General features: G+C 41.1%; 1 protein-coding gene across 1 annotated transcript in view; it reads left to right on the forward strand.

Moving 5' to 3' along the window:
• Positions 1–26488, forward strand: part of LOC306969864 (kin of IRRE-like protein 3) — a 455290-nt gene that overhangs the window by 388634 nt on the left and 40168 nt on the right. Inside the window, exon 7 of the mRNA XM_079565619.1 lies at positions 26301–26449. Within this exon, the coding sequence (XP_079421745.1) occupies positions 26301–26449 (149 nt within the window). The remainder of the gene's footprint in view (positions 1–26300; positions 26450–26488) is intronic.

Consider the following 26488-nt stretch of genomic DNA (forward strand, 5'->3'; position numbering starts at 1 on the left):
TGCAGTTACACCTAAGACCTGAGGTGTGTATAAAAATGACCAACTTGCATCTAGTCCCTTTAAATTGGACTCAAAAAGCATTAAATTGGATTAAAACTGGAATTAAATCAGAATATCTGAGAAATAGTTTTCCTAAGAGACAGAACCGACTTTATGACTAAAAACATGGTCTAAAACTAATTAAGTTTTGACTGAAATTCAACACAATCTTTTGCTCAGAGGTTCCCCGTAGTATCCAGTTTGGTTTTGAAGATCAAAATTCCCCTTATTCCTTTGTTTGATTGAATGTGAACAAATCATACAAAATGAAATGTGCCAAGACTTTGTGCATGTGTGGCATTATGTAGGCATTAAAAAAGATGATGTTAAAAAGCGAAACATTTGACTTTGAACACCTGCAGAAACCCTGAGCAGACTTGAGTAAAGTTGTTTCCTTTCAAGGGTGACATTGGGGTTTTGCACTCTCCATGGTCAATGGTCCTGGTCACATTATGGAGGTTGAGAGAAAAAGTGCCATTCTTCAATAGACTGTAATCGAAAGAAATAAAAGCATTACTTGTCTTTTAGTCAGTGAAAAGATTGGTGTTGGTCATTGTTTTAGCCAATAGATCAAAGTCAGTGGTGGTTGCTCTGAGAGATGCTCGAGTGCTGTTTGTTAGGCTTGGGCGAGCCAGATTGAAGGGCTTGTTGTGCTGCATTTGGCACATACTGTATATATAAATCCTAACTGGCTGCGTTCCAAGCTTGAATCTGTCTGTCCCTTATAGCGCACCATTCACTTTTAGTTGAAACAGAATATAGGTTGTTTTCTTACCCCTATGAACAGCTTCACTGTACGTGCAAGTGGAATCAAACATGAGCAGAGCGGCAGCAGCAACACGGAAAATAAGTTGTCGCGCGCAAATCAAGCGCTCCTCCGGCTCCTGTAATCCTATGGGACTGTTGTTGTCCCCGCCCGACCTGCTCTGTTTGGTTCCGAGCTGTCATCCTCTCTTCTCATCACTCGAGTCTTTCTAACGAGACAGCAAGTCGTGCCGGTTAAGCTGGGCCCGTCATGCGTTAGATTGGAACACAAGGGCAGCCCGGTCTCCCTGTCTGTTTGTGGACAAAAAGCTGCTTGACTGTTTTGGTACACACGGAGTCTCCCGGGAGATGGTGCCGCGCGTTTGCCGCGAAGGTCGTCATTTCCACATGCAAGGAGCGTTAGATGTAGCCAAACATTGCTGCTGCTGCTGCTGTTGATGTTGATGTCATACTGTAGATGGTAGGAATGTGCTGGCATCCACGGGAGAGATGAAATTCCCCATTGTGATTAAAGGTAAAGCGTCAGAATTTGTGTAGAAAGCGTAAAGCCTCGGGCAGCGAGTCACTCGTCGACAAATGTGCTTTTAGGGTTTTACAAATGCGCTCTCCTGTGAGAAAACGCAGACTAAATGTGTGTCAAATGCGTCTGTTAAGAGTACTTCGAGCATAAGACTAAACAACCTCGGAGACACGTTTGCGGCGCAGTACATGCATAATGTTACAAAAATGACAAAACAGCTCATATAATAGTGATCAGAGTCTTAATCACGCTATGTCACACCAAAAACTCACAAAGACATCAACAAACATTCTGAGTTTCACCTTACCTAGGCCGGTGTGTGGCCAAATGGGGGGAGAATTCTCTCATTGGAATTTCAAGGATCAGGGTTTCCAGATCTACAATATTCCCGCGGAATTGTGTGTCTTCTCAGGCTTTTCCACAGGTATGGATATGCTGTTTTCCATTTGAAATATGGTTTATTCCTTAAAGAAGTCTAAATGTATAGCATATTTTATAAAACGTGCACAATCAACCACCTGGTGTTAAAGCTGAGGTACCTGATTTTTCCTGGTTAAACTTTTTTTGTTTCGGCCCTTGTTTCTAGCTCTCACAGTCCCTCCTGTGTATTCAAATTGTTCAAAGAATGTAATTATATGCACATTTCACACCCATATACAACACTGAGAGGTGATAAAGTGAAGCAGGGGCGGCCACCCCCAAGATAAATTCCACTAATTTAGTTCGATCATCCTCTATCAGCCATTGCTCAATACAACTTTAGGTGAGGACAATACAACAAGGTCTGTGTTTTGCTGTGTTTACAACTTACTCTGAGGTGTCAAGAATAAATGTATTCTGCAACACCAAAAAATCAGGTACCCCAGCTTTAAGTCCCTCCTTCCCGGAGCTCAGTAACTAATCAGAATCTAGTATTCTCCCAAATTGACCAATGAGACGAGCTTTTCCTTTGAACCGGCCTGTCATGTCCAATCAGGAGGGGAGGGGGAGGGACCTTGAGCGTTTGAAAATTGTGTCCCTCTTCTCCTCATTTTGCAAACTAAGAAAGGCTTTCTGGTAAAAGAGGGGAGGAATTTGATTGTTTCCTTTCAAATGTCACTCTATCTTGCCTCACTTTGCAAACTTTAATTAAAAAAATCCCTAAAACCTCAAATCCAAGGCAATTGATATGGAGGGCAATGTATCACTACGATGTGTGGCCTATGGCAAGGGGGAAGGAAGTGGAAATCATTATTTCTCTTCAGACTAGAGACTAGATGCAAGTTGGTCATTTTATGCTCACTACTGCCACCTCAGGTCTTATGCATAACTGCAGTCTCTATATTAAGCCCGTGCATGACGGCACTTCGGACACGAATTAACATCTTTTTCAGTGCAGGATTTTAGAGGCCGTTGTGGTGAATAGGTCTGAGCTCATTCCACACATTATGACATGGCTGGAACATGTGGGGGGAGGAAAATACATCATTTTAACATTTTTAACTCTGTATAGTCCCTTTAAGCATATTTAGCACACACAAATAAAATCAAGTCAAGTCAAAACCGGGTCACTATAAATGTTTTTACAGAGCTGACTGTCCGCTAGAAGTCAAATAAATAAAACTCACAGTTAGCCGTTAGCTTGTAGCATGAAGCTAACGTTAGAATAATGGTTAGCATTCTCTGAAACACCTTGCTCCTCTCCATGTCTCTGTATCTTTATTCTGTAGGTAAGTCAGCATTTGTTGAAGTAGTGGTGGAGCAATAAAGAGATCCTCGACTGTGGCCGTCTGTATCCATCTGTGCGGCTATTTCGACGAGAGGCAGAAGGGGTGGTTTTACATCAACAGAGAAACGCAGGTGCTTTGTAAAGTACAAAATCTAAAATGCATTTAACGTTTCTGTCGAGCACCACGTCTGCGGGTTTGGAGTTGTTTTTCTGTTACTTTTGGGGCGGGTTTGGCCGATAATAGCTGCCGACCCTTTCGATAACTGCCCAGCTCAGGGTTGTTACTCCACTGTAAGATACTCACCAGGGGCTTCATACACCCTGATGGCCATGTCCAATTGAAAATATCACCATACACCCACAAAAAAACAACTGAAATAGCATAATCCTAAGTGAAAGAACCAAACACAAAAAAACCTTGTGGGGGCTGCATTTCTACAAGCACCTCCGCTGGTTTGCATATGAAATATCCCAGTTGCACAGAGTAACATTGCATTCATTTCTGAGGGCATGTCAGACAGATGCTCCAAACTAAAGCTACACGTTTTTAGGCAGATGTTATGCATAATTACAATCCAGTACTATGGCAAACGCACATTAGTTATTCAATCACGGGGCACCGGAGGATTTAGAATTACAGCCTGAGCACAAGGCTGGGTTTTTAAAATGCAAGGAAAGGTAGTAGGAGTCGAACTAATTAATATTTCAACTAGACACTGACAAATGGGGGATGAGCTATGAATAGTTTATTATGGATAAACTTTGGTGCTTGATGTCAGCGACGTAATGGCAGAAGAAAATTATGGATTTAAATGGAAATTCTTCTTCCTTCTTCCAATGGTTCTTGTGAAGAGGAGCTTGTTGTTGTGATACATTGGCCAGGGGTTGACCCAAATGTCCTCAATGAATCAAGATCATGTGTGAAACTAAATCTTACTGAGGGTTTGTTCTTTATAATCCGTTGGCACAGTTAATAAGGATTTTTTTTTAATGTTTTAGAATGGTGGCAAACTTCCACGTCATCTTTTATTAGAACCTATGAGCCAAATTCTGTTTTACTTTTTCCCTAGCTGGAGTCTGCTGGTCAGATGTCTCCGAGACGTCCCCTGGAGATAAGCTGAGTCCTCAGGTAGTCTCGGTGAAAACAAACAGGTTCGATTCGATTCTCTGCATGGTCCCCGAGAGGTCTTCGCGGTTTCAAGCAGTTGTTTCACTGATACTATTTGTTATCCTCAACCTGTGAGACATTTCTGTGACATTACTGAAATGTCTCTGAGATCTGCCAGCTGCCAAGGAGATCTCAAAGAGTAGTATGGAGTCTCTTTGAGTTCTGCTTGATATATCCGACAGGTCTCAGAGACATTGTAGTAACGTCACAGAAACGTCTCAGAGGTTGAGGATGACAAATAGTATTTGCAACGAGACCATGCGGAGACTCAGCTGAAATCAAACCTGTTAATATTCACCGAGACTACCTGGAGACTCGCCTTATTGTCATGGGACGTATTAGAGACATCTCGAAGATTAGTGGCAACTCAAGTCTCCAATTAGACTCCAGGCCGGTGAGATAGGCCCTTTGTATGCGCGCAATCAGTTCGAGTTGTGGATTAACAACAGTCTCTTTAAAAGAGACTTGAAAAATGTTAAAATTAAGCATTTTCCTCCCCCTGCATGTTCCAGCCATGTCCTATGTGTAGAATGAGCCCAGACCTGTTCACCACAACTGCCTCTAAAATCCTGCACTGCCACTCAAAATGGTGTTTATTCGGGTCCGAAGTGCCGTCATGCACAAGCTTAATATAGAAGCTGCAGTTACACGTATGACCTGAGGTGGCAGTAGTGAGTATAAAATGGCCAACTTGCATCTATCCCCTTTAATGTCTCCAACTCTCTCCGGTGAGATAGGCCCTTAGCCACTTCACTGCCACCTTAGGGTTAGGGTTAGGATTAGGGATAGGGTAAACAATTAATTACATCCAAATCTCAAAGTGTATTGACTGGGGAGCTTACAGCCAATGTGCCAGTGTGATACCTCATTTGCAAGCCAAGACCTTCGAGTTTCTGAAAATGTGTGTGAGATCTGTGTGAGTGAAACTAGCTCACCTAACCCTAACTAACCCTAGCCCCATGATCGGGGGAACGGCAGGTAACAGGTTAAACCACATTGAGTCAAATATACAGAACATTATCAGAAGCATCATACGGCTGATACGTAGATTCCTCGTTTAGCGTAAGACACTTGAGAATGAGCAAAACATCCACAAATACATTATCAAATCATAGCCGTATGTTCACAAAAGCTAAAACAATTGATCGATTCATTCAAAGTGTATTCAAGTGTAGCATATCATTTCCATTTTTAAAATTTTACCAAATTCACTATTGTAGCTCCAAATTTGATGTTCACAATCCTGCCACTGTAAAGCAGATCCCTTTTGTAAACTATGACGCTACACCCTGTGTGTATTCCTTTGTGAGCTTTATCTTGTTATGCATTAATTAATAATATCACACATTTTGTTACTGCCGTCTCCCTCACCCTCTCTCCTGCTCCCATTTCAGTTTGACAGACAGCGTCCAAATCCCTCCAATATCCGACCCTAAACCACGTATAATCCTTTAGCGACTTTGATGTCCCATTACTGACGTGCAGCGCATTAGTTTTGAATTATTCAGAGATCACAAGTAGAGGAGTTAGTTAACGCCAAGATGTTTTCCCTCATGCTTAAAATCCGCGAGCAATCAAAAGTTCATCAGAGTGCATACAGTTGATGTTGATGACGTTTCTGTGTGTGTGTGTGTGTGTGTGTGTGTGTGTGTGTGTGTGTGTGTGCGTGCGTGTGTGTGTGTGTGCGGTGTGTGTGTGTGTGTGTGTGTGTGTATTCTTTTACTTACGACATTGTGAGGACCAGTTTGAGTTTTTAACCGAGTGAGGACATTTTTGTAAAGTGAAGACATTTTTGGTGGTCCTCAGTTATTTTTAAGGACTGTTTGAGGGTCAAGATGTGGTTTTAGGGTTAGGGTTAGAATTGGGTTTAGATTAGGGTTAGGATTAAGGTAGGGTTGGGTCTGGGTAATACATTATGTCTATGAGTGTCCTCGCTAATATAGAAATACAAGAACGTGTGTGTGCATGTGTGTGTGTTCTTGTAACTACGACATTGTGAGAACCAGTTTGAATTTTTAACCAACAGAGTGAGGACATTTTTGTAAAGTGAGGACATTTTTGGTGGTCCTCAGTTATTTGAAGGACTGTTTGAGGGTCAAGATGTGGTTTTAGGGTTAGGGTTAGAATTGGGTTTAGATTAGGGTTAGGATTAAGGTTAGGGTTGGGTCTGGGTAATACATTATGTCTATGAGTGTCCTCACTAATATAGAAATACAAGAACGTGTGTGTGTGTTCTTGTAACTACGACATTGTGAGAACCAGTTTGAGTTTTTAACCAACAGAGTGAGGACATTTTTGGAAAGTGAGGACATTTTGGGTGGTCCTCACTTATATGAAGGACTGTTTGAGGGTCAAGATGTGGTTTTAGGGTTAGAAGCGGCTTTAGATTAGGGTTAGGTTTAGGATTAGGGTTAAGGTTTAGGGGTCAGGGTTAGGGTCTGGGTAATACATTATGTCTATGACTGTCCTCACTTAGATAGAATTACAAACATGTGTATGTGTGCGTGTTTGTGCATCTTTGAATGAATGTTCAGAAGGTCCGTTGCCGCAGATTTGGGCAGCCGCGCTCCTGTCAGTCTGCCCCAAAGGCCATCCTTGGCAACAAAACCCACATTTTTGCATTTAAAAAGAAATTGGACTAAATGTTAACGTCATTGAGCCAGTGTGTTGTGAGCTCCAATTGCTGTGCGGACCATTTTTCATTTTCTCAATTATTTCCCTTTTGGATCCAGCATGCAAACCTCACAATGTGACCTGAGAGGATGTGCCTTTTTCAATTCAGCTACTAAACGTACTTTCCACCGTCTGTGGAGTGGATGTAAATGATCTCATGTAAAGCGCTTTGTGGCAATGTCTCTGAAAGGCGCTATACAAATAACGTCTTTCCTTCCTCTAAATACATACACAAGCAATTTTACAGTAATAGTAGCGATCGTAACATTGCAAATACCCTGAGGGCTGGAATATCTAAACATGACAAAATGATCAAATTTGGCCCTATCGCAAATAAATCAATTGTGCAGCGCTGCCCGTAGTGGTCTCTGTGGCTCTGCAGCCTTATGCCAACCATCTCCTTCTAGCCTCCAGTGAATTTTCTGTTGTACTGGCGAGACTTCTTGGATTAATGACATCGTGCTAGCTCGCGCCCTCTCCCTGTGACACCGTCTCTGGCCACATTGCCAGCAGATTAATTATTGGAACCGCTATGGAGCCTACAGCTTTTTCAACACTAGGAGATAGGGCCCCAGCACTGTAAGATAAATCATCCCTCGCAAACTTTTTGGCCACGAACTTGGATCTAGATTGATGACGATCCGCAAAGGGTAATGTTGTCCAGGACTCCGCTTGTGTTTTAAGTTAATAGGATGGTCTTCCATCCTTCTCATTCATATTAATAAAATGCATTCGGCAAAGGAAAGACTGCACCAGGCCATTTGGACAGTTCACTTAGGGAATGAGCTCTCAATACTAATTGGCGATGACACGGAGAAATACCTCAAATGAAAACAGCTGGTCCCATGACTGAGACAGTTTAACAAGTGCGGCCTAAGTGTACAATTCATTCTCATAGTTTTAGGTTGGGCAAAATGAGTAAAATCTATTTTAATCTAAGCCACATGCACTACAGTCTGTGGCACTAAACTCAAAACATAAACAGTATAAGCCGAAACAATGCAATATTTGCATAGGGTTGTTCAAATAAAGCATTTATATAAACATATATAAGCCTTATGTCCAAATCAAAGCAGGAACATTTCCTTGGGGATGAGCTGTTCACGTCTTACTCCCAAGTAATATACAAATCTGGAGCGAGATGAGCTAAATCAAATGTCCATGGCACAAAAATATAATGAACAAAGACTATACACAATAAAAAGTAGCAAAGCCCTAACAGCTCGGATTTTGGCCATGATACGCATGCTGGACAGTGGACAGTGAATAGAAATGAGTCTAAAGCAAGATTTTAAATTGGTGAAGTCTGTGCAGTTTATTCCACAGTTTAGAAGCTGTAACAGAGAATGCCCTGTCCCCTTTGGTCACACGCTTGGGGCGAGGAACCTCCAGCAGCAGCTGGTCTGCAGATCTCATGGCCTTAACAGGAGCTCAGACGAATACAGAGGAGCAGTGCCATGGAGACATTTCTAGCATCAAAATTGTAGAATATGTCAACGCCAATACTCTCCAATAATCAGGAGAATTATAACAGTTATACTAGAAGTACGTCTTGGCGAAGCTGCTGGAGCAGATCTTTTGGAGCTCTGAAGAAAGAGACTTTTTTAATCAAATATACATTAAGACAGCATTACAAAGCTGTTTTTTTCTTCTACTTCTTCTTTCTTCTTCTTGTGCAAGTATCTTTTGTGCAAAGGGTAAATGACTTCCTGTCCAGTCATTTTTTATAAAAGCGACCAACATAATACAAGCAAAGCTGCTGTCCAAACTGTCACATGTTTGATAACTGGTTAATGTAAAAAAAGTTTTAAAGCATATTTAAATTTATGGAAAATCAAATATGATTGACAATGGCATCATTGCACTTGTCGGCATTTCTTTTCAAAAAAAAGTTTTTTGAAATAGTAGAAACCCATCATTTATTTATTTGTCGTGGTGGAGCGTGTGGGCGCCTGACAGCTGTGACTGACAGCTCGTGTGCGCGCCATAACCTTGTTTGAGCTAATTGAGCATTATTACATATAGGAATATTTTTCTCCTCAGTCCACAGCTGTTCAGCGGTTGCACCGACATTAACAGACTGTCGGATTGGAATGCACTGCAGCCTCCAAGAAACATAACCGAATGCATTAGCGATACAATGTGACCTGAGAGGATGGCTGCCGTGTTGTGGGCAGAGGAACACCTGTCAGATGTTTGCACAGTATCAGAGAGCTCTTTGTGTGCCGCTTTTTCACGGGATTTTACAGTATTTATGAGTCAATATAAAGCAGAATGATTGTTTCTCTAATACACATAGAGATTGTTTAGTCATACGGCTCATGTTATTCTGAAGCTTTAATGAGATAGAGATTCTCACCAGCATTGACCCAGCAGTTAATATCCCGCAGGTTTTTATTTCTAATATTTCCAATAGCTTTTCAGGAGGGATCTTGTGGGTTTCATGTCGGTAAACTCCTTAACCTCCTTTTGTGGCTTTTTTCTGTTGCTCTTTCATTGTGTTTTTGTCGCTCTTTTGTTACTTTTCTGTTACATTTTTGTTACATTTTCATCCTCGTTTTCATTGCTATTTTGACACTTTTTTCAAGAAGCCTTTAGATTTAGGGGCCGATGGCACAGACTGGTTGCCTCGCTTCTGTCAGTCTACCCCAGGGCTGCTGTGGCTACAACAGTAGCTTCCCACCAGTGTTAATTTTGACAACATATTTTTATTTAGTTTTAGTCTTAAGTCTTTTGACGAAAACGTAATTCAATTTTAGTCGAGATTTAGTTGAAAAAAATATTAAATTTTAGTCTGGTTTAAGTCGTTAGTTGTTACTTTGCATTTGTAATATTGATTCTAATCATTTTTAATCTTGTTCCTCTGCTTCATGGAGCTTCTCCCACATGAACAAAGCTCAGAGCTGCTCCTTTGGCAGTGCATTTACGTGATATGAGGCTCTTTCAGACGGTCAAAAGAAGAATTTTTCATTTTTAGTCATTTTTATTTTAGTCAAATAAAATATCTGCACATTTTAGTCATAGTTTTAGTCTCATGAAAAACTTTTAATATAGTTTTAGTCCAATTTTAGTCGTCAAATATATCACTTTCACTGAAATTAAGACTAAATATTTTGGTCGACGAAATTAACACTGCTTCCCACCACTGTGTATAGTACTGTATGAATGAATATCGACTACAGTGCAGCGCTTTGAGAAACTTAACAACTTATCACAAGCTTGTAAAGCGCAATGCAAGTGTAAAGCCATTATTATTTTTTATCAAAGCCAAACTGGAGAAAATGTGCTTGGTTCAGGTGGGGGTTAAGGGGTTAAAGAGCCCAGTAAATGTTTCCTTGTACCTGGAGTTGTTTTTTGTTTCATCCCTTCATTATCAGTAATCATACATATTCTTTGCATCTTCTTGCTCAAATCACATGCCTCCAATCTGATGGTGTGATAGACGACATAACGTCCAGATAGCTTAATCATCGCACTAATCGCTTTAGAGCTAAGTTGCTATAAAATTAGAGCTTGATGTCTTTAAACACATATTATTCTAAGCTCTAAAGCCTGAAATACTAATGCAAAGATGTAGATGCAAAGATGACAGTTTAGTTTTATGTTTTCAAAGCGTAAATATCAGTCCCATTGCAATTTTAGATTTTTTAAATTAAAAAAGTGTGCCTTTTATCGATTGTGTCTGAGTTATTGTGAGTTATCTGGCTGGCGTTGTTAAAATTGTATATCAAAAAGAGCCAGACTTTTGAACGGCTCTTCACAATGAACGGATCCCAAAGACTCGGCTCCCAGAAAAGAGAGAATTATACAAGTGAGATAGCCAAGGCAGGAGTCAGTGCAGTCCGTATTACCGTCCGAAGTTTTAAAAGGTACACAACTCTTATATGTAACTCTTTATACATGCTCTTATTTATAAAAATAATAATAACTGGATATTATTCGAAGTCAAGAAAACGGTGGGCAATGCAGTTGAGCTTTTGCAGTTGACAACACCCTCACTATAAGATACCTCTCTCTCCAGGCCGGACCGCTGTTAGGTAATCTCACAGCTGGTTATCAAACCAAAACAAACAACCGGCTGACCCCGGTGGACCACCCCGGGCTGCAGAAGACAGGAGCGGAGGACGGGGCGTGTGGTCCTTGATGCCTCTCTCAGCGGGGAGTGCGATGACATGGTGTTGGCTGTACAAGTGTCTGGCTGTGATATGAGCTGACTTTATTGCACAGACAGAGAAAGGGCACAATGCGTCATCGTCTTGGAGCTGAAGAAGCCACTGCGCGTGTTGTTTATGTGTTGGACGAGTCGGTGAGGGAAAAACTTTGTGGTTTTATATTTTTATACTATTGGATGTGATGGAAAAAAGGGAAAATCTTAAGTCACGTTAATTGATACCCGTGTATATGTGGCTATTGTACTGTGGCACAATGGCACAGCACTCCAAGGCTGTTCTGTATACCAGCTGGGGTGAATATCAACACACACATAATTTGCTTTAGCTTTAGTAATCGCCCGTGTATTTCCGTACAAGCAGGTTGATGCATAACCCACCCACGCTCGAGCGTAAACCCCATTCAGCAACAAACACAAGGTTTATAGTTTATATAAAGTCCATTAACATGAAGTCCAGACCCCAAAGGCCTGATCCCACCATAGGCCCGGTTCTATGGGGTAAAATAAACATGGTTATAGCAACAGGTAGCCGGCTGCAATAATGTTTTTTCCTAGGGTAGTTGGTAAACAGTGGACATTTTTCATCCAATCAGAGACTTAATAAGATTAGGCACCAGCCCACTATCCTTAAGGTTAGTGGGCTACTACCAACTATCCTAGGAAAAATATATTCGCTAGCCGGCTATGTGGCCATCAGCAGCCAAGTTACTCACATAAACCGAGCGACTGCCCCGAAGTGCACCCGAAGTCGGACCAGACACTCCCAGCAGCAACAAAACAGGTTATAATTCACAAAAAAAGGTTAGCTTCAGGCAACGCAACTCGGAAAAAGTGTCCCAAGTCGGCGTGTGACGTCACATCTCTCTGCACATGTAACAGGAATACAACCGGATTACAACAGTGCTAAGGACATGATTATAGTAAAAGGATTGTATGTCCTCTGTGACCACGTTCTGCACAATGAATGACAGTATGAAGGGTTTGACACACATATAGGGACCTATGTGGTCTTTACACACTCACCACACAGAATGTCCCGGGTTCAGCATCTCTGTGGAGGTTGCAAGTTTTGATGTTATTCCAGCTACTTTCTCATCTCCCATCATCACCCAAAATGTGCACTGTCGGTTCGCTCATCATCAGCCCTGTATAAGAATAACATTTCTTGCCACTTCTCCTGCCCTCGCAATATAACAACGTAAATAACCGTGGGTCATAACGTGGTATCTGATACCTGTGCTAAATTATTTGTCATATTCAACTATAAAACAGATTAATATTACTGTAAATTTATGCCATTTCCTTCCATTCAATTTCTTTGCATTTGTGTCATTTGTTTGAGGTGAAACAACCAAGAAACTTCCTTCAACGACAGAAAAAACACACAAATGTTCCATTTTTCCCCCAAAATGTTCTCAAAATGATGTATTTTTTCCCCAATATGACCCCTTTTTTTATTTCAACGTGGGTGTCACTTATTTTTCTTTTAGATTTTGATGACCAGCCACATCAACACTTGAATGTAAAGATTTTATATTTCTTTTCAGTACCTGCTTTCGATCATTTGAACCTTTTTTTCCGATGACATACTGGTATGATTTAACGGTACCCAGCCAGAGTCTTAACTATTTGGTCATTTTGAATTCAGAGCAAAAGCAGCACAATTATAGACGAGTGAGGAACTATTAGACACACTGCATGAATCCTTTGGCCTTGTGAATAAATCTTTAATTGAATCCTTTAGCCAGAAAAGAAAAGAACTCTGAAACTAGATAGTTCCTGTGCTGCTGTTTGCAACTAATAGTTTCCCAAGAGGCGCTGGGTGAAGGATGGGCAATGTGCATCAGAACAAATTTCCCTACAGAGTCTGCAAAATTGACTGATTAGCTTCATAATGCTTTTTTTCTTCTTCAGCATTTTCAACAAACACATTAGTTGAAAGCCTTTCACTCTCGGAGCAGGACGTCTCCAGCTCGTCTCCATGGTGATGGTGACTAAAGGCAGCCAAACATGAGATATTTGTTGCCTTTAAGTTATTCCTATTTAAAAAAATATCTAGGCTGAAGTGTCTAAAGTAGCAGTAAAAGCCTGAACTGGTTTGGTTTAAAATGATCGTTTCAGGTGTGAATGGTGTTCCCTCAGAAATGAAACATCTGGCAACGCAAGTAATGAGACATCAGGCCGATTGTGGGATGTGAAGTTGAAGCAAGCGCCAGAATGTTATTTTCTACAATATGTTGTACAAGCATCGCTAATTCCTCCATCTTTTCAGTGAACGGCCATTGTTTTCAAAGCACATTTGTTCCTTTCTTTAATGAAAAATCTCTTACGATGTTTTTGTCCTTGAGAAATGACAAAAATCAAACACACCTAAAGGCTTTTCGGATTCATTTTGAAGTCTTCATCTTCATCTGTCAAACTAGTCAGAGAATTCCTGTGCTCTTTCACAGACTGTGTGAATTATGCCTTCCATCGCTGGCAGCGGTGGGAATCCTCTCTCTTTTTGTTTGATTTGATTTTGGATTTTTCTACTAAGACCATCATCACGCTCAAAACAGGTTGATTTATTGAAACGTCTTTACTCCACAATGTTTGTAATGTAGATCTTTCTAAGTCATCCTCTTAACGTGTTTGGCCTTGAAAAAGAGAGGTGTGTCAAAAGTTTTCCGCCTTGGACTCGCTAACTTCTAGTCTTTGATATTAAGTGTTTTGCAACTTAAAGTCATAGATACTGGAGAAAAAGGTCGAGAAGCAATTGACGTGTCTTGATGTCAAAATCGGAATCTTGTGACCTCATCAAGCTTTTTCCATATTTTGAAAAAGTTGCATGTGGCAAAGGCTCTCAAGTCAAATGATGATGTTGATACTGAAGCTTATACCGAAAGTGTTCTTTCTGATGGCTCCTTATCAAAATTGTAATTCATTTTAAATTTTTACTTTTTCAAGCGAATTTACTGAATTGTTCCATCAATGTTTTGTTATAAAAAACCCATCGAGCAGGTGAGCAGCCTGACACAATGGTCCTTAATCTCTTAACCCCGTAACCAAGTGCATTTTCTCCAGTTCAGCTTTACCCAAATCGAAAAGGTTACAGTCTAAAGGCCAGAGTAATGCCTCATTTGAAAGCTAAGACCTACAAAACCCATCGAAACAAATCGTTTTGCTCGCATTGCTGCCGCGTTGTCTTCGTTTTCACATTTTTATCGCTTTTTCATCACTCTTTTGTTGTCTTTTTGTTACATTTTCACCACACACTTTTTATCGAATTTTTCCCCCAGATGTTTTCATCGCTCTTTTGTTGCATCTTCGTGTCATTTTTGTTGCTATTTTGACACTTTTTTCAAGAAGTTTTTAGATTGGGGTAAAGTCAAACTGGAGATAATGTGCTTGGAGGTCTCTGATATGTCCCCTGGCAATAAGATGAGTCTCATAGACATCTCAGTGACCAGCAGTAACTCAACTAGTCTCCAGGCCATGAGATAGGCCCTTTAGTGTGTTCCCATTCATAAAAAGCCATTAGGACCACATTACTATTCATTCAGTTCAGTTTATCGGTATCTTCCCTCAAGTGGGACAAATTGAATCCTTTAAACAGCCCAGTCAAGATGACACATTTGACACAAGAACCTACACTCGAAATGTCCTTGATGACCGAAACCCTACATAACTCCAGGCTTGTCCTTTTCAAGAGGGAACAATTGAGTCCATAGCTCTAAAAAGTACAACATGGACATTTTACAGAAGCTGCTATCAAAGGAACATCTGCTCGCCATAATTTGACCTTGTCCCGCGATCGTCGAGTCTGGGAGTGGGCGGTATAGTCGGGGATAGTTGCTTTGATTGAACAGGGCGTCAAATGTGGAAACATCGGCCAACACGGAGATGATCTAGTGCCCAAGATGCTGCTGACCAAACCCAGTAAATGACCTCCATCAATCAACAACGGGAAACCAAGCAGAAATGGGCAAACCAGCCAAGCCGAGTCGGGAGAAAAACGTAGAGAGAATCGTTTTTTTTTTTTGTAACATATTGGATTTTTGGTAAAGACTAAATGAAAACCAGTGATTGATTTGGAAGTATTTGGGCGAAATAGCTTCTTTCGTAGACTTGGAAAATGAGCACGAACCTGTTCCCCAGCCATTCCCAAAAACTCTGACAGGCCGATTCATTTGTGTGATGTAGGGCGAAGGCTTAAATGGTGGTAAACAAGCAAGATGGCCGCTTTAGATAAAAAATGTTGCAAATAATACTGCGCAGTTGTACTGTGATATACTGCTGGTATGAAGAGATCAAAAAGAAAGACTTTTCCTCGTGGAGCAGTACTAGTAGGGAGGACCGACTGCCCTGTTACTAAAAGGTTGGCTGTTCAAATCCCATTTTGTTATTCGTAGGCCTGTTTCCCCTGATCAAAGGGTTAGGTTTAGGGTCAGGGGTTAGGGTTATGATTAGGGAAATGTCATGTAAGTTGTGTTTCACTTGCACAGATCTTACACATATGTTGAGAAACTAGAAGGTCTTGGCTTTCAAATGTGGTATCACTCTGGCATATAGACTGGAAATTCTCCTGTTAATATGTTGTGGGATTTGGATGCATAGTTGGAGAGAATAACTAACCCTAACCCTAAGACAGCTGCAACAAATGATTCACTAGATGAGTTAAAATGTCTCAAACTGAGCATGATCCTTTAAATTTGAGTTGCTTTGATTAGTTAAAGGGCCCAGATGGAAGTTGTCATTTTTATACTCACTACTGCCACCTCTGGTCTAACGCATAACTGCAGTCTCTATATTAAACTCGTGCATGACGGAGCTTGGGACCTAAAGTAACAACTTTTTGAGTGACAATGCAGGATTTTAGAGGCAGTTGTGGTTCATTCTACACATTAGGACATTGCTGGAGCAAGTAGGTCATGGAAAATACATAATTTTAACATTTTTTAAGCTCGGTCTAGTCCCTTTAAGATGTAGTTGGGCGTTTGACCAAGATTTGACCACTTGATCTGAGATATTTCAATGGGGTAAGCAAATTGCTCTTATCCCATTGGCAGTTTCAATTCAAGCTATAGATTACCTTAGAACCAGTCGGAAATGTCATCAAACAATTAAGCAATCTTGGTTAGATCAGGAAAAAAGTCTAATTTGTGAAAACCACTCAAAACAAGATAAATATTCTCATTTTAAGTCATTTAAATCCATGCTCGATATTTGCTTTTCGTAGTGTAGGAGCAGATGGCAAGGCTACTCACTTCTCTTTATATTTAAAATATATTTGAAATCTCCAGTTTAGACTGAACAGAGAACAGTCTGGCTGCCAGGCTATAAATCCTTAGCCGCTTTAAAGACCCCAATAGAGTTCCAGTAGCTTATTACGCGTCTATTTCTGCCAGGTACTGTCCGCTCCGGTCAAAGTCCCACTCTAATGACACGTTTCCCTAAACAGTCTTCCCACTTATTATTGAACCTCCTCTATGCATATGGCAAAATGTCCACTAGGCATTCCGGTGACAGGTGCCTTCGCAGCTGTATAATTAATGCCATTCACAAATCCATCATTACAGTGGCTCGGGTGGTCATAAGGTTATCCAGCGCCCGGCTCACACTTGGGGGCAGACGCAGTAAGTTTGCAGAAAATGCCGTATTTCTTTTAGCACTTAGGATAACAACTGGGAAAGAAAATATGCCTATTAGCATTCCCGCGCCTCCGACCAACACAGAATCGCTATTCAAATGAGCACAATTAGCAAATCACAAAGGCTGCAATTATTTTAGTAATATAATGCCCCCAGTAGATGGGACAAACCATTCATACTTACGGGTTACAGTATAAACAGAAACAGAAAATACAGCACAAGCTTCAATTGTTTTCATCCACACAGACGGCATTGCCTTGAACAGACTTTCAGGGCTGAACAGAATGATTACAGTGAGGGATTTTTATTTACTTTCAAAAACCACATATTCATCTTTTAACCCCCACCTGAACCGAGCACATTATCTCCAGTTTGGCATTACCCAAATCTAAAAAGAAAACATGACAAAAACATGATGAAAACTTGATGAAAACATGACAAAGACATTTCAACTGAATGCATTAGGGACGTTTTATTGAACGTGAATCACGATTTGGGCTCAGACCCCAGCGGAAGATTGCAGTAATGGTATGGAATACAACAATCTTCCCCCGAGCCCGGACACTGGTGGTGGTTGGCGACGATGAGCAAAGCCGAGGAGAGGCCAGGCGGAGGAGGGGCGGAGGAGGGTCACAGCACGGCTTGGAAATGACTGAGTGATTGACCGGGCAGCTTAAGAAGGGGATCCTGGATGATGATTGGCTGAAGCAGCATGAGCAGCTACTATGATTGGCTGACGTGAAGGTGCGGCTTGAGCTGGGGCCGTGATTATGATTGGTAAAGGCGGCCGTTGATTAGGCGATGAATGAAGGCTGCAGGTACGTCTTCAAGGTTGAATTTTCGCCGAAGCTTCTTAACGAAAAAGTGACATAAACATGACTTAAGAGGTTTTAATGTCATATCTTCAAAAAAAAATCCAGGGAATAACAATCAGAGTTTTGCTGGCATAGAAAAGAAAACACCCGACAGAACTCAAACCCATCCATCCATTTTCTTCCACTTTTCCGTTTCCGGGTCGTTGAGGCAGCTGTTGGAGTTGCCCAAATCGCATTGCACCAGCCCTTTATGGCTCCTCCTGCAGGTGGTGGGTCCACAGAAGGACGGCCTCACGATTCTCAGGCCTGTTGGTCTCTCATAAGGAGCTTCTGAACCGCTCTTTGTGTTACCCGTCACCTAGGACCTGTTTGCCATGGGAGATCCTACCAGGGGCACGAAGCCCCGGACAACAGAGCTCCCAGGATAATTCGGGCGCTCAAACCCCTCCACCACGTTAAGGTGGCGCTTCCAGGAGGGGCTAACTCCTCAACTCAACTCAAACCCCTATGATGAATATAGCAAAATACTACACTTTTGATGAGGACACACCTTTAAACAATAATTAAAAGCTAAAGAAAATGAGATTTCCCATAACATGTCTCCCATAATGGCCTGTAAACATGATTAGACATGTTTACAACAAACTCTATATTGGTGTTAGTATAATTGCAAATCTATTCACAATGGCAGTATACGTGTCAGTCCAACACCCAAACCCCACCGGTCAAAGTTGTGTTTTAAGGCCATGCGCTGGCGATATATACATAACAAGGCACTTCTCAATTAAGTGAATGGCTTCGAATCACAGCCCCAATAAACACATCCATTAGGGAAGAGACAGCTTGGCTTGACACCTTTGCGAACAGCTGTTATCGCACCAATTTAGAAGGCAGGAGATCACCAGTTAGCTAACTTTGGCCCTATTAGCATGACGCCCTCAGTCAGCGGTGGTTGGCGGGGCTGGAAAAAATGTGCGAATGCGAATCAGCTAATAGCCCACTTGGATTCCAGTCACTCTCCGGGACAATCGATGCAAGTCTGGTCAAGGCACGCATCACTCAGCGCGGGAGATAAATTGGTACTTTGTGGAAGGAGTGAAAGGAAGGGGTGGGATTCTCTTATCGCCGGAAAATAAATGACAATGTCTTCAACAAAGCGGTTCTGACAATTTTGGAGTGATAAACGAGACTAAACGAGACTGGGGGGAGAGTCGGCTGTGAGATTGAGTCTGTTGCATTGTACAGAACAAACATACGAAAGGGTTTGGTTGCAGCAGTCGGAACGGCTGGACGCTGCGCAGTTTTGGCCCTATGCCACCAGCGATCATGTGGGGTAAATCTTCGGTCGTAGCTCATGATCACAGGTTGTAGGTTGAACAGTGAGAGAGGGAGAAAGATTTAAAATAGACCCACCAAAGACGAGCTGTGACTGAAGCAGTAGGGCTCGAACCATACAGTTTTCTTTCCGATCCGTATCACGATATTCAGTGGCTGATCCAATACATGTTGCGATACAGATTCATTTTTTGATATAAGGCCTCATTTCCTAGGTATCCAGAGTGTTGTTGATTTCTGGAGATTTTTTTTTCTTTAATTCATGCAGTCCTTATATTTGAAGAGTTTAGTGGTGTTAGGCTAGTACTAGGCTAGTGCAAGTCTATGGTAACTAGTAGCCTGCATTAAAAACCTCTTCTCCCGCTCCTTTGTGAATTCCACGTGTAGTAAAGCCGGCCGCAGGTAAACAAACTACTGTAGATCCGGTAACCTAGCAGATCACTCCGCCGCTGCACAGCTTACAACCAGGAAGCTGATGCTGCTCAAATAGAAGTTATTTTAAATGCATAGTCTGGTGTTATAAGTGATTTGCCTCAGGTGCACTGTGCTTGGGTCAGACTGTTTTTAATGCAGGCTACTAGTTACCATAGACATGCACTAGCCTAGCAGTAGCCTAGCACCACTAAACTCTTCAAATACAAGGACTTTATGAAATTAAAAAAAGAAAAAATCTCCACAAATGAACAATTTTTATTTCAGGATGTCAAAAATCCTTAAATATCTTTTTGAGATTGAAAAGTACTTTAACAAAGTGCTATGTACCTGTTACTGGAATATAAAGAAGTGCATGATAAAAATGCCTCCAAGCACAAATATTGAAAGTTTGAGTATCGATTCTAATTTTTCCCAGCCCCAGCGAGCAGTGAGTGATATTTTTGAACGCAAGCCGCTGAGTGAGCCTCCTCTTACTGTCAAGTGTCTTGTCAACAAAATACAACATCAGCAAACCCTCCCTGCACTTTTCCGTGGAACAAAACAGTGCTAGCGTGTGGCGCTTGAATCAACTAAATACACGGCATCTGGAGCCTGAAAGTCGCTACAGTAAAGGTCGTACAATAGATTGGGTTCACGTTATAGTATATTATAGTAGAATATTCTATTTCAGTTGTCGGGCAGGTGCCAATACAACTCTATTATATGGGAGAGAAATTGATTTTTAAAGAAATTTCCAAAAAGAAAATGTCCAAATGTTTTCTCGGATCATTTTTTGATTGTGATTGGATTCACGAACCTGCCACATTATTCTTATGGCTGAAAGTCCTTTCTACTGTGTGACCAACATCAAGAACATGTTTTTTTAATATTGTCACCGCTTTTGGACGCCTTTATGAGGAAATAATTAGACCATAGTTCATGTGTGCTGGAAGATATGACTGTGAAATTTGTGACAGTTTCTGTTTCATGTGAATTGGCCCAAGAATTACGGAGAAATTAGCAATGACCTAAGACAAGAAATCTGCATTTTGACAGTGACCATAGTTACCGCCATTGGCATTTTCAGCTTTTTCACACCCAATGACGTGAACCTATTCTCTCTTCGAAGCATCACGCTCATGGTTTTACAATCCTGCAATGTGACACATAAGAATCTTCTTAGATGGAAAATATCGTGCAATGTACAAATAAATATAAGCCTTCATTTTTAGCTCAGAATTGGAGTAGGTTTTGTTGCCATTGTCAGTGAAGGCACATTCACAAACTAGATTTCTGCAGACACGTAGTGCAAATATAACTGTACAAACGGCAGGTTTTTTTTAACTGTTCATGAGTCCGAAGCCTGAAGCTAATAACAGATTGAAGTGTTATTAAGAGGTGGAAGTAGAAACAACTAAAGTAAAGAGGATTACAGAAACTGTGTGAACGGAATATATATGTTTTTGACGATGATTTGATTTCGTATATGTCCCCTTTTAACCAAATAATGATTTGCGTTGTCCATATTGTAGACATTTTCTACATCCTGAATGTGTCGATGCATGACAGCACCATTAGCATGAAATCCATACGGCTGTATTCATTTGACATCTGTGGACAATTAGTCAGAACATGTATCGGTCACTGGACAATCTGTAGATGGTGTTATCAGTGGGCGATTTTAACCATCTGCAATATGCCAATACATGTTCTCCCGGTGTCATTATTGCATGATCGATGGCCCATTATTACAGGGATATGGCACAAGTTATTCCAGGGAAGCCAAAACAATATTTCCACCAGGGCCAAAAGAAAAAGAGTGGGCTGATAGATATTGATGAAACGAGAGCAGCAGCAAAGCAGTACGTACAGTATACTTAGACTGGGGAAGAAGAGACTTTGCTACATTTGTAGGTTTAATCAAAATGAAAAGAGAAGGATGCATTGTGCAGAGTAGTCCATTCCATCAAATTGACTGCTACACCCTGATTCTTCACTTGGATCAGATTATGAGAATGTTTCACACTTTTCAGAGATCTGAGCAACACATAATGGCTGTGATAATCAGCCTGCACCATGCAGTTTGTTATAACATGGTTTACGGTCATTACAAATAACTCATAATCCAGTGTAAACCTCACAAATTGGTTTCTTTTAATAATGGAATTATACAGCCCTTTAATTGAGATGTAATCTTTGCAATCCCTTCATTAAAAAAGCTGTTCATAAGACTGGCATTTTTTTATAATGATATATTAGGGGTTTAGGATGAAGATACATTTATTTTGCTAAACCCTTTCGCAGTAGATCAAAGCCCTTTCAAAATAAAACAGAATCAGCAATGACATCTATCTACACACCAAAGACTTTGGCATTTGACATTGATATATTTCAGTTTAATATTCCTGAGATTGATATATTTCAACAATAGCAAATTTAAGCATTTTAAACGTTTTAGATTATTTTATTTTATTGTCCAAGTCGTTCCATAAACTAACTCCAGAAACATATCTACATTTTTTATTTATTGTTGCCTTAATTTTTTGTGTGTGTGCTGACAAACATACGTTATGAAGTCTGCCAGAAAACGTCTTTGCTTTGTTCATATTACGCATAGATTTACTGAAAACTTTTTTTTCTAAAAGCTTCTTGGAAAAGGTGTCTAAATATCAACAAAAAATTGATGAAAACAAGGATGAAAATGCATCAAAAGAGCAACAAAAACGTGACAAAAAAGTGATGAAAATGTGTGATGTAAACACAACAAAAAGCCAATTAAGAGCTACAGAAAAATTACAAAAAGTTATGAAAAAGTGACAAAAAAATTACAAAAAGCAACAAAAGCTATTAAAATGTGGCCAAAAAGCGAGGAAGCGTCAATACGAGGAAAAAGATCCATTTAGGTGAGTTTTGTAGGTCTTAGCTTTCCAATGAGGCATTTACTGGCATATAGGCTGTGACCTTATGGATTTGTTAGCATTTAGCCTCTCTCTGCATGTTCCTATAGCTCCAAACTGGGTGAAGTTAGAAACTACCAATTTCTTCCACGTCCACGTAGTAAAGTCGCAGTGCTCCTAAAGTAGTGCCACTTTTTATCCGCTTGAAAATCACGTTTAATTTTTTTGTAACCATACTTGGATCGTGTAGCTTTTCATGTAACTGTGTTTAAAAAGGGAAAACTTGAAAGAGCTTGATCGCTTCTAACTTCAACCCAGTTTGGCGCTATACGTTTGTTAAGTGTGACGTCACGACTTCCGCTTCCGGGTCCTAGCAGACCGGCAAATATGCGAGAAAAAAACATTTTAAAAAAACACTTAAAAACTACCATCAATATTTCGGAAACACATCGGAGAGTTACTGAACCTACTTATTTCTCCGACTCTTTAGCCCAAAATGCCGCACCTACTGCTAAAAAAGTAATGTTTACTAAAGTCACTACTTCCAGGGTTAGCGTAGCTGCTGCGCCATTAGCATTTATCTACCCGGATGTACCGATTTTGGTAAATATTACTTTTATAGTAGTAGGTACAGCATTTTTGGCTAATGGGCCTGATAAATAAGTATGTTCAGTAACTCTACGTTGAGTTTCAGAAATATTGATTGTGGTTTTAAAGAGTTTTTTCTAGTTTCTCGCACATCTCGGGACCCGGGAGTGGAGCTTTGACGTCACCACTGAACAAACGTATAGGAATATGCTAGGAGAGGCTAAATGCTAACAACGTCTTTGGTCTGTTTGGTGACTGAGGGTCAACTCGTCCAAACTAAGGTAAAAACATATCTCAGTTTGTAAAAAAACGGTGGCCTGTTCCTTGAAGAAGTGCAAGGCTAAGTTCCTTTTCTAAATATAGAGCTGTCGTAAACCTTTACCTGCATGTGACTGTTGGGTTAGCTACGTATAGTGCCGCTGTCAATCCGTCTCTATAGCGCTGCAAAGGGCATCTCCCGCTGCCTTGCCTAGACACATCTGATTATCTTCACTCCGCCGTTCCACCTGGTGACACCGGCAGCTCTTATCAGCGCTTGGTATTGATTCATCGCGGCCTGTCAGAAACATAGACTTCCTTCTATTCTTCGATGAAAGCGCAGCCGTATCAAGCCTCAGAATCTCTTCGTTTCGGGGGCAGATGCCGAGGCCGCGCACGTTTATTATTGTCTGCCGAATCTACAGAGGAAAGCCAAACACTTGAGGGGCCTCTGTCTGAAGAAACCCACAGCGTCTGATGTCGGAGAGAGTAGCGTGTAAGGCTCAGTTGTGCTATATCCGAGCGCGTCGACAAAAATCCGATGTATTGATGTATTTCTGGAAGTGTTCATGACTAAAATATAAAGGCGGTGGAGGAAATAGACGGATCGTGTTTTCTTTCACAGTTGTACTTGCTTTGTATTCAAGACGGCACTTGCAAACACTGCGCCTGTTGTTCTTAAACTATATACGTACTGCCTTGGGTGGTACTTGTGCGCTTTTGGAGTCCACAAGTTGCTTACTTAAGTATGATTAATCAGGTCAAGTGTATTCAAGAAATGAATACAGATGCTGTGGAAATATTTAATAATACACCACTAGGGATGCACCGATACCACTTTTTCTAAAACCGATACGAGTACGAGTACTTTGATTTAAGTACTTGCCAATACCGATACAAGTACAAGGCACTTTCTTCAACATACTTTTTGAAGTGAATAGACGGTTTATAGACTGACTTATTCACAGCAGATTGGTTAGAAATTAGTTAATTTACTCGTTTACATTTCCTTGAGTAAAGTAGACGACACTTTTAAGAGAAGTTTTTATTGCACTGTCCATCATAGACAGAACAGGTCATGTCCAAAAGCTCCTCAATGCCTGTGCGGTATTCATTTATCTATTTTTATATAACAATCGTATTGATATGCTTGCTTATTACTGCAGCTAAATGGTCTCTTCTCGTCTTTTCTTCAGTTATGCATAGATTTTCTTGTGTGTTTATAGCAACTTAGTCAGTAAAACTCTTAGTCGCGAGTTAGCGGCTCATTAGCATGTATCTTGTAAACACTGCAACAACATTTAGCTCTGGTTAAATCCAGCACAGTCTCTGATTTAGGGAGTGTCGTTTGTAAAAAAGTCAGCTCTATGTGGAATAAATTTACACTAAAGAACTCTCCAGTTTGTTGCTATTTTCACTCTTCAACTGAGAGGCCACACGTCAAGTGGTATCGATTTCTGGTATCGAGACCTCATGAGTACGAGTATAAGTACAAGCATGTGGTATACCGGTATCTACCGATACCGGTATCGGCATCAGTGCATCCCTATACACCACCTAAGTCAAAGGTCACACGCTCTAATATTTGGTTGTACCGCCTTTAGCTCAAATGTGACAAAAAATGCAACATAAAAGTGATGAAGGGGTGACAAAAAAGTGACAAAAACACAGCAACAAAAAGCATCTTTCGCCTTGTAGGTCACCCCGAGTCCGCCCTATAGTTCCAACCGCATTTACTCCAAAGTTAGTTCAGTCTGTGTTCACACGTGCCGGCACCATCAGCCACATAGTGTCAAAGTTTCACTGCAGCAGGAAGGGAAAGATGGATGGATGGATGGATGGATGGATGGATGGATGGATGGATAGATGGATAGATAGATAGATAGATAGATAGATAGATAGATAGATAGATAGATAGATAGATAGATAGATAGATAGATAGATAGATAGATAGATAGATAGATAGATAGATAGATAGATAGATAGATAGACCCCATCCTCTTAACCAGCATAAAAAAGAACAGCAGCAACAACTGATTGATAAAACATAGACAGCATTTGATTGATGATTTTAAGTTGATCCATTTTGCCTCGTCAGAGCAGTAATCCAAACGTCCTCAGGCACCGCACATTCATTCTTTTCCAAGCAAGAGTAGTAGGGTCGACCTGACTAGAGCCTCGGTTCAGGTGGGAGTTTAGAGGTTCATTTTTCACCACAATCTTGCATAGGTGAGGGGAGATTGTGGACAGAAAACCAAGGAGGAAACCAGCACACACCGTTCATCGTCTCTAGTGCAGGCAGATGAAGACGCACTTTCAAGCCTCATAGCTCTCGTTAATAAACCCTCCTGTGCCTTTATGCTGACAAGATGGCCGACCTCTGTGCATTTTTTTTTCTTCTCTTTTTCTTTGAAGAGGTGTCGTGGGGGGAGAGGGAAGGCAGACAGCGGTGTGACAGGGACAGGTAGACCATCAAGGGAGATCCACTGAGAAGTGTCTTGTCCGGTTTTCAAAGAGGGGCAATGGAGGATGCTCCTGACAGGCGAGTGATGGAGTCAGCAGAACGCGTGCCATGGAGACGCACAGCGAAAGACTGACAGTGTGAGGAGGGCAGGGCAGGGAGTTCAGTTTGTGCAGTTGCTATTGTGTGAAGAAGAAAAGGTAGTAACAGGCTTTACTCGCAGGCACAGTTGACTTTTTTGAGCTGTCGACCATGTTATAACCTTGCTTCCTCATCCTATACATATATTTAATGTAATTTACAAATTTTGAGGAACTCCAATCAGCTTTTCTTGATTTTCTTGCATTGCATAGAGCACAAAAGTGTCTTCTGGGTCTGTCCGATGATGGTTTATGGACAAGAAAACATCGTTCTGCTGCAAACACAAGATATTCAAATCCATTATCGCACTCAGGCTTTTATTTCATCTATTTTATTCAGAGTGGGTCACGCGAGGCTGTGAAATTATCCATTTACAGTCCAACCTTTCAGATAACTGCTGCCTCTGAGCACCTCTGACTCCCGACTCTGTGCAGTGTGTTGAAAAAAGAGGAGAAGGTGAACCACAAGTGACATTTCACAATGTTGACGACGGATTTAGACAAGGTCAGGCTACGTTTTAACAGTTGGCACAATGTTGATCACATACTGCGTCCCCAGTTACGCTACGCTAAATAAAAGAGGCACTCTGTCCCTACAAATAACACCTTTGTGTTTAAACTAAAGCACTGACTAACAATACAGCAAAACTCGGGATCCAAATTCAACATATTGAACTTAACGTAACGGTGTCGTGTTTGTTTCGCTTTTTGTGCTCAGGTGGGCCAAAGGGGGCAGCGTGATCTCGGACGTGACTGGAGACACGTACGAGGTGGTGGTGGATCACTCCTTCTTCACGGAGCCCGTCTCCTGTGAGGTCACCAACGCTCTGGGACACACCAACATCAGCCGCAACGTCGACGTCTACTGTGAGTATCTGTACATTGTATCGAGAGGTCGACCGACAT

This window comes from Gobius niger (genome assembly GCF_951799975.1).
Source record: "Gobius niger genome assembly, chromosome: 11".
In the NCBI taxonomy this organism is placed as follows: domain Eukaryota; kingdom Metazoa; phylum Chordata; class Actinopteri; order Gobiiformes; family Gobiidae; genus Gobius; species Gobius niger.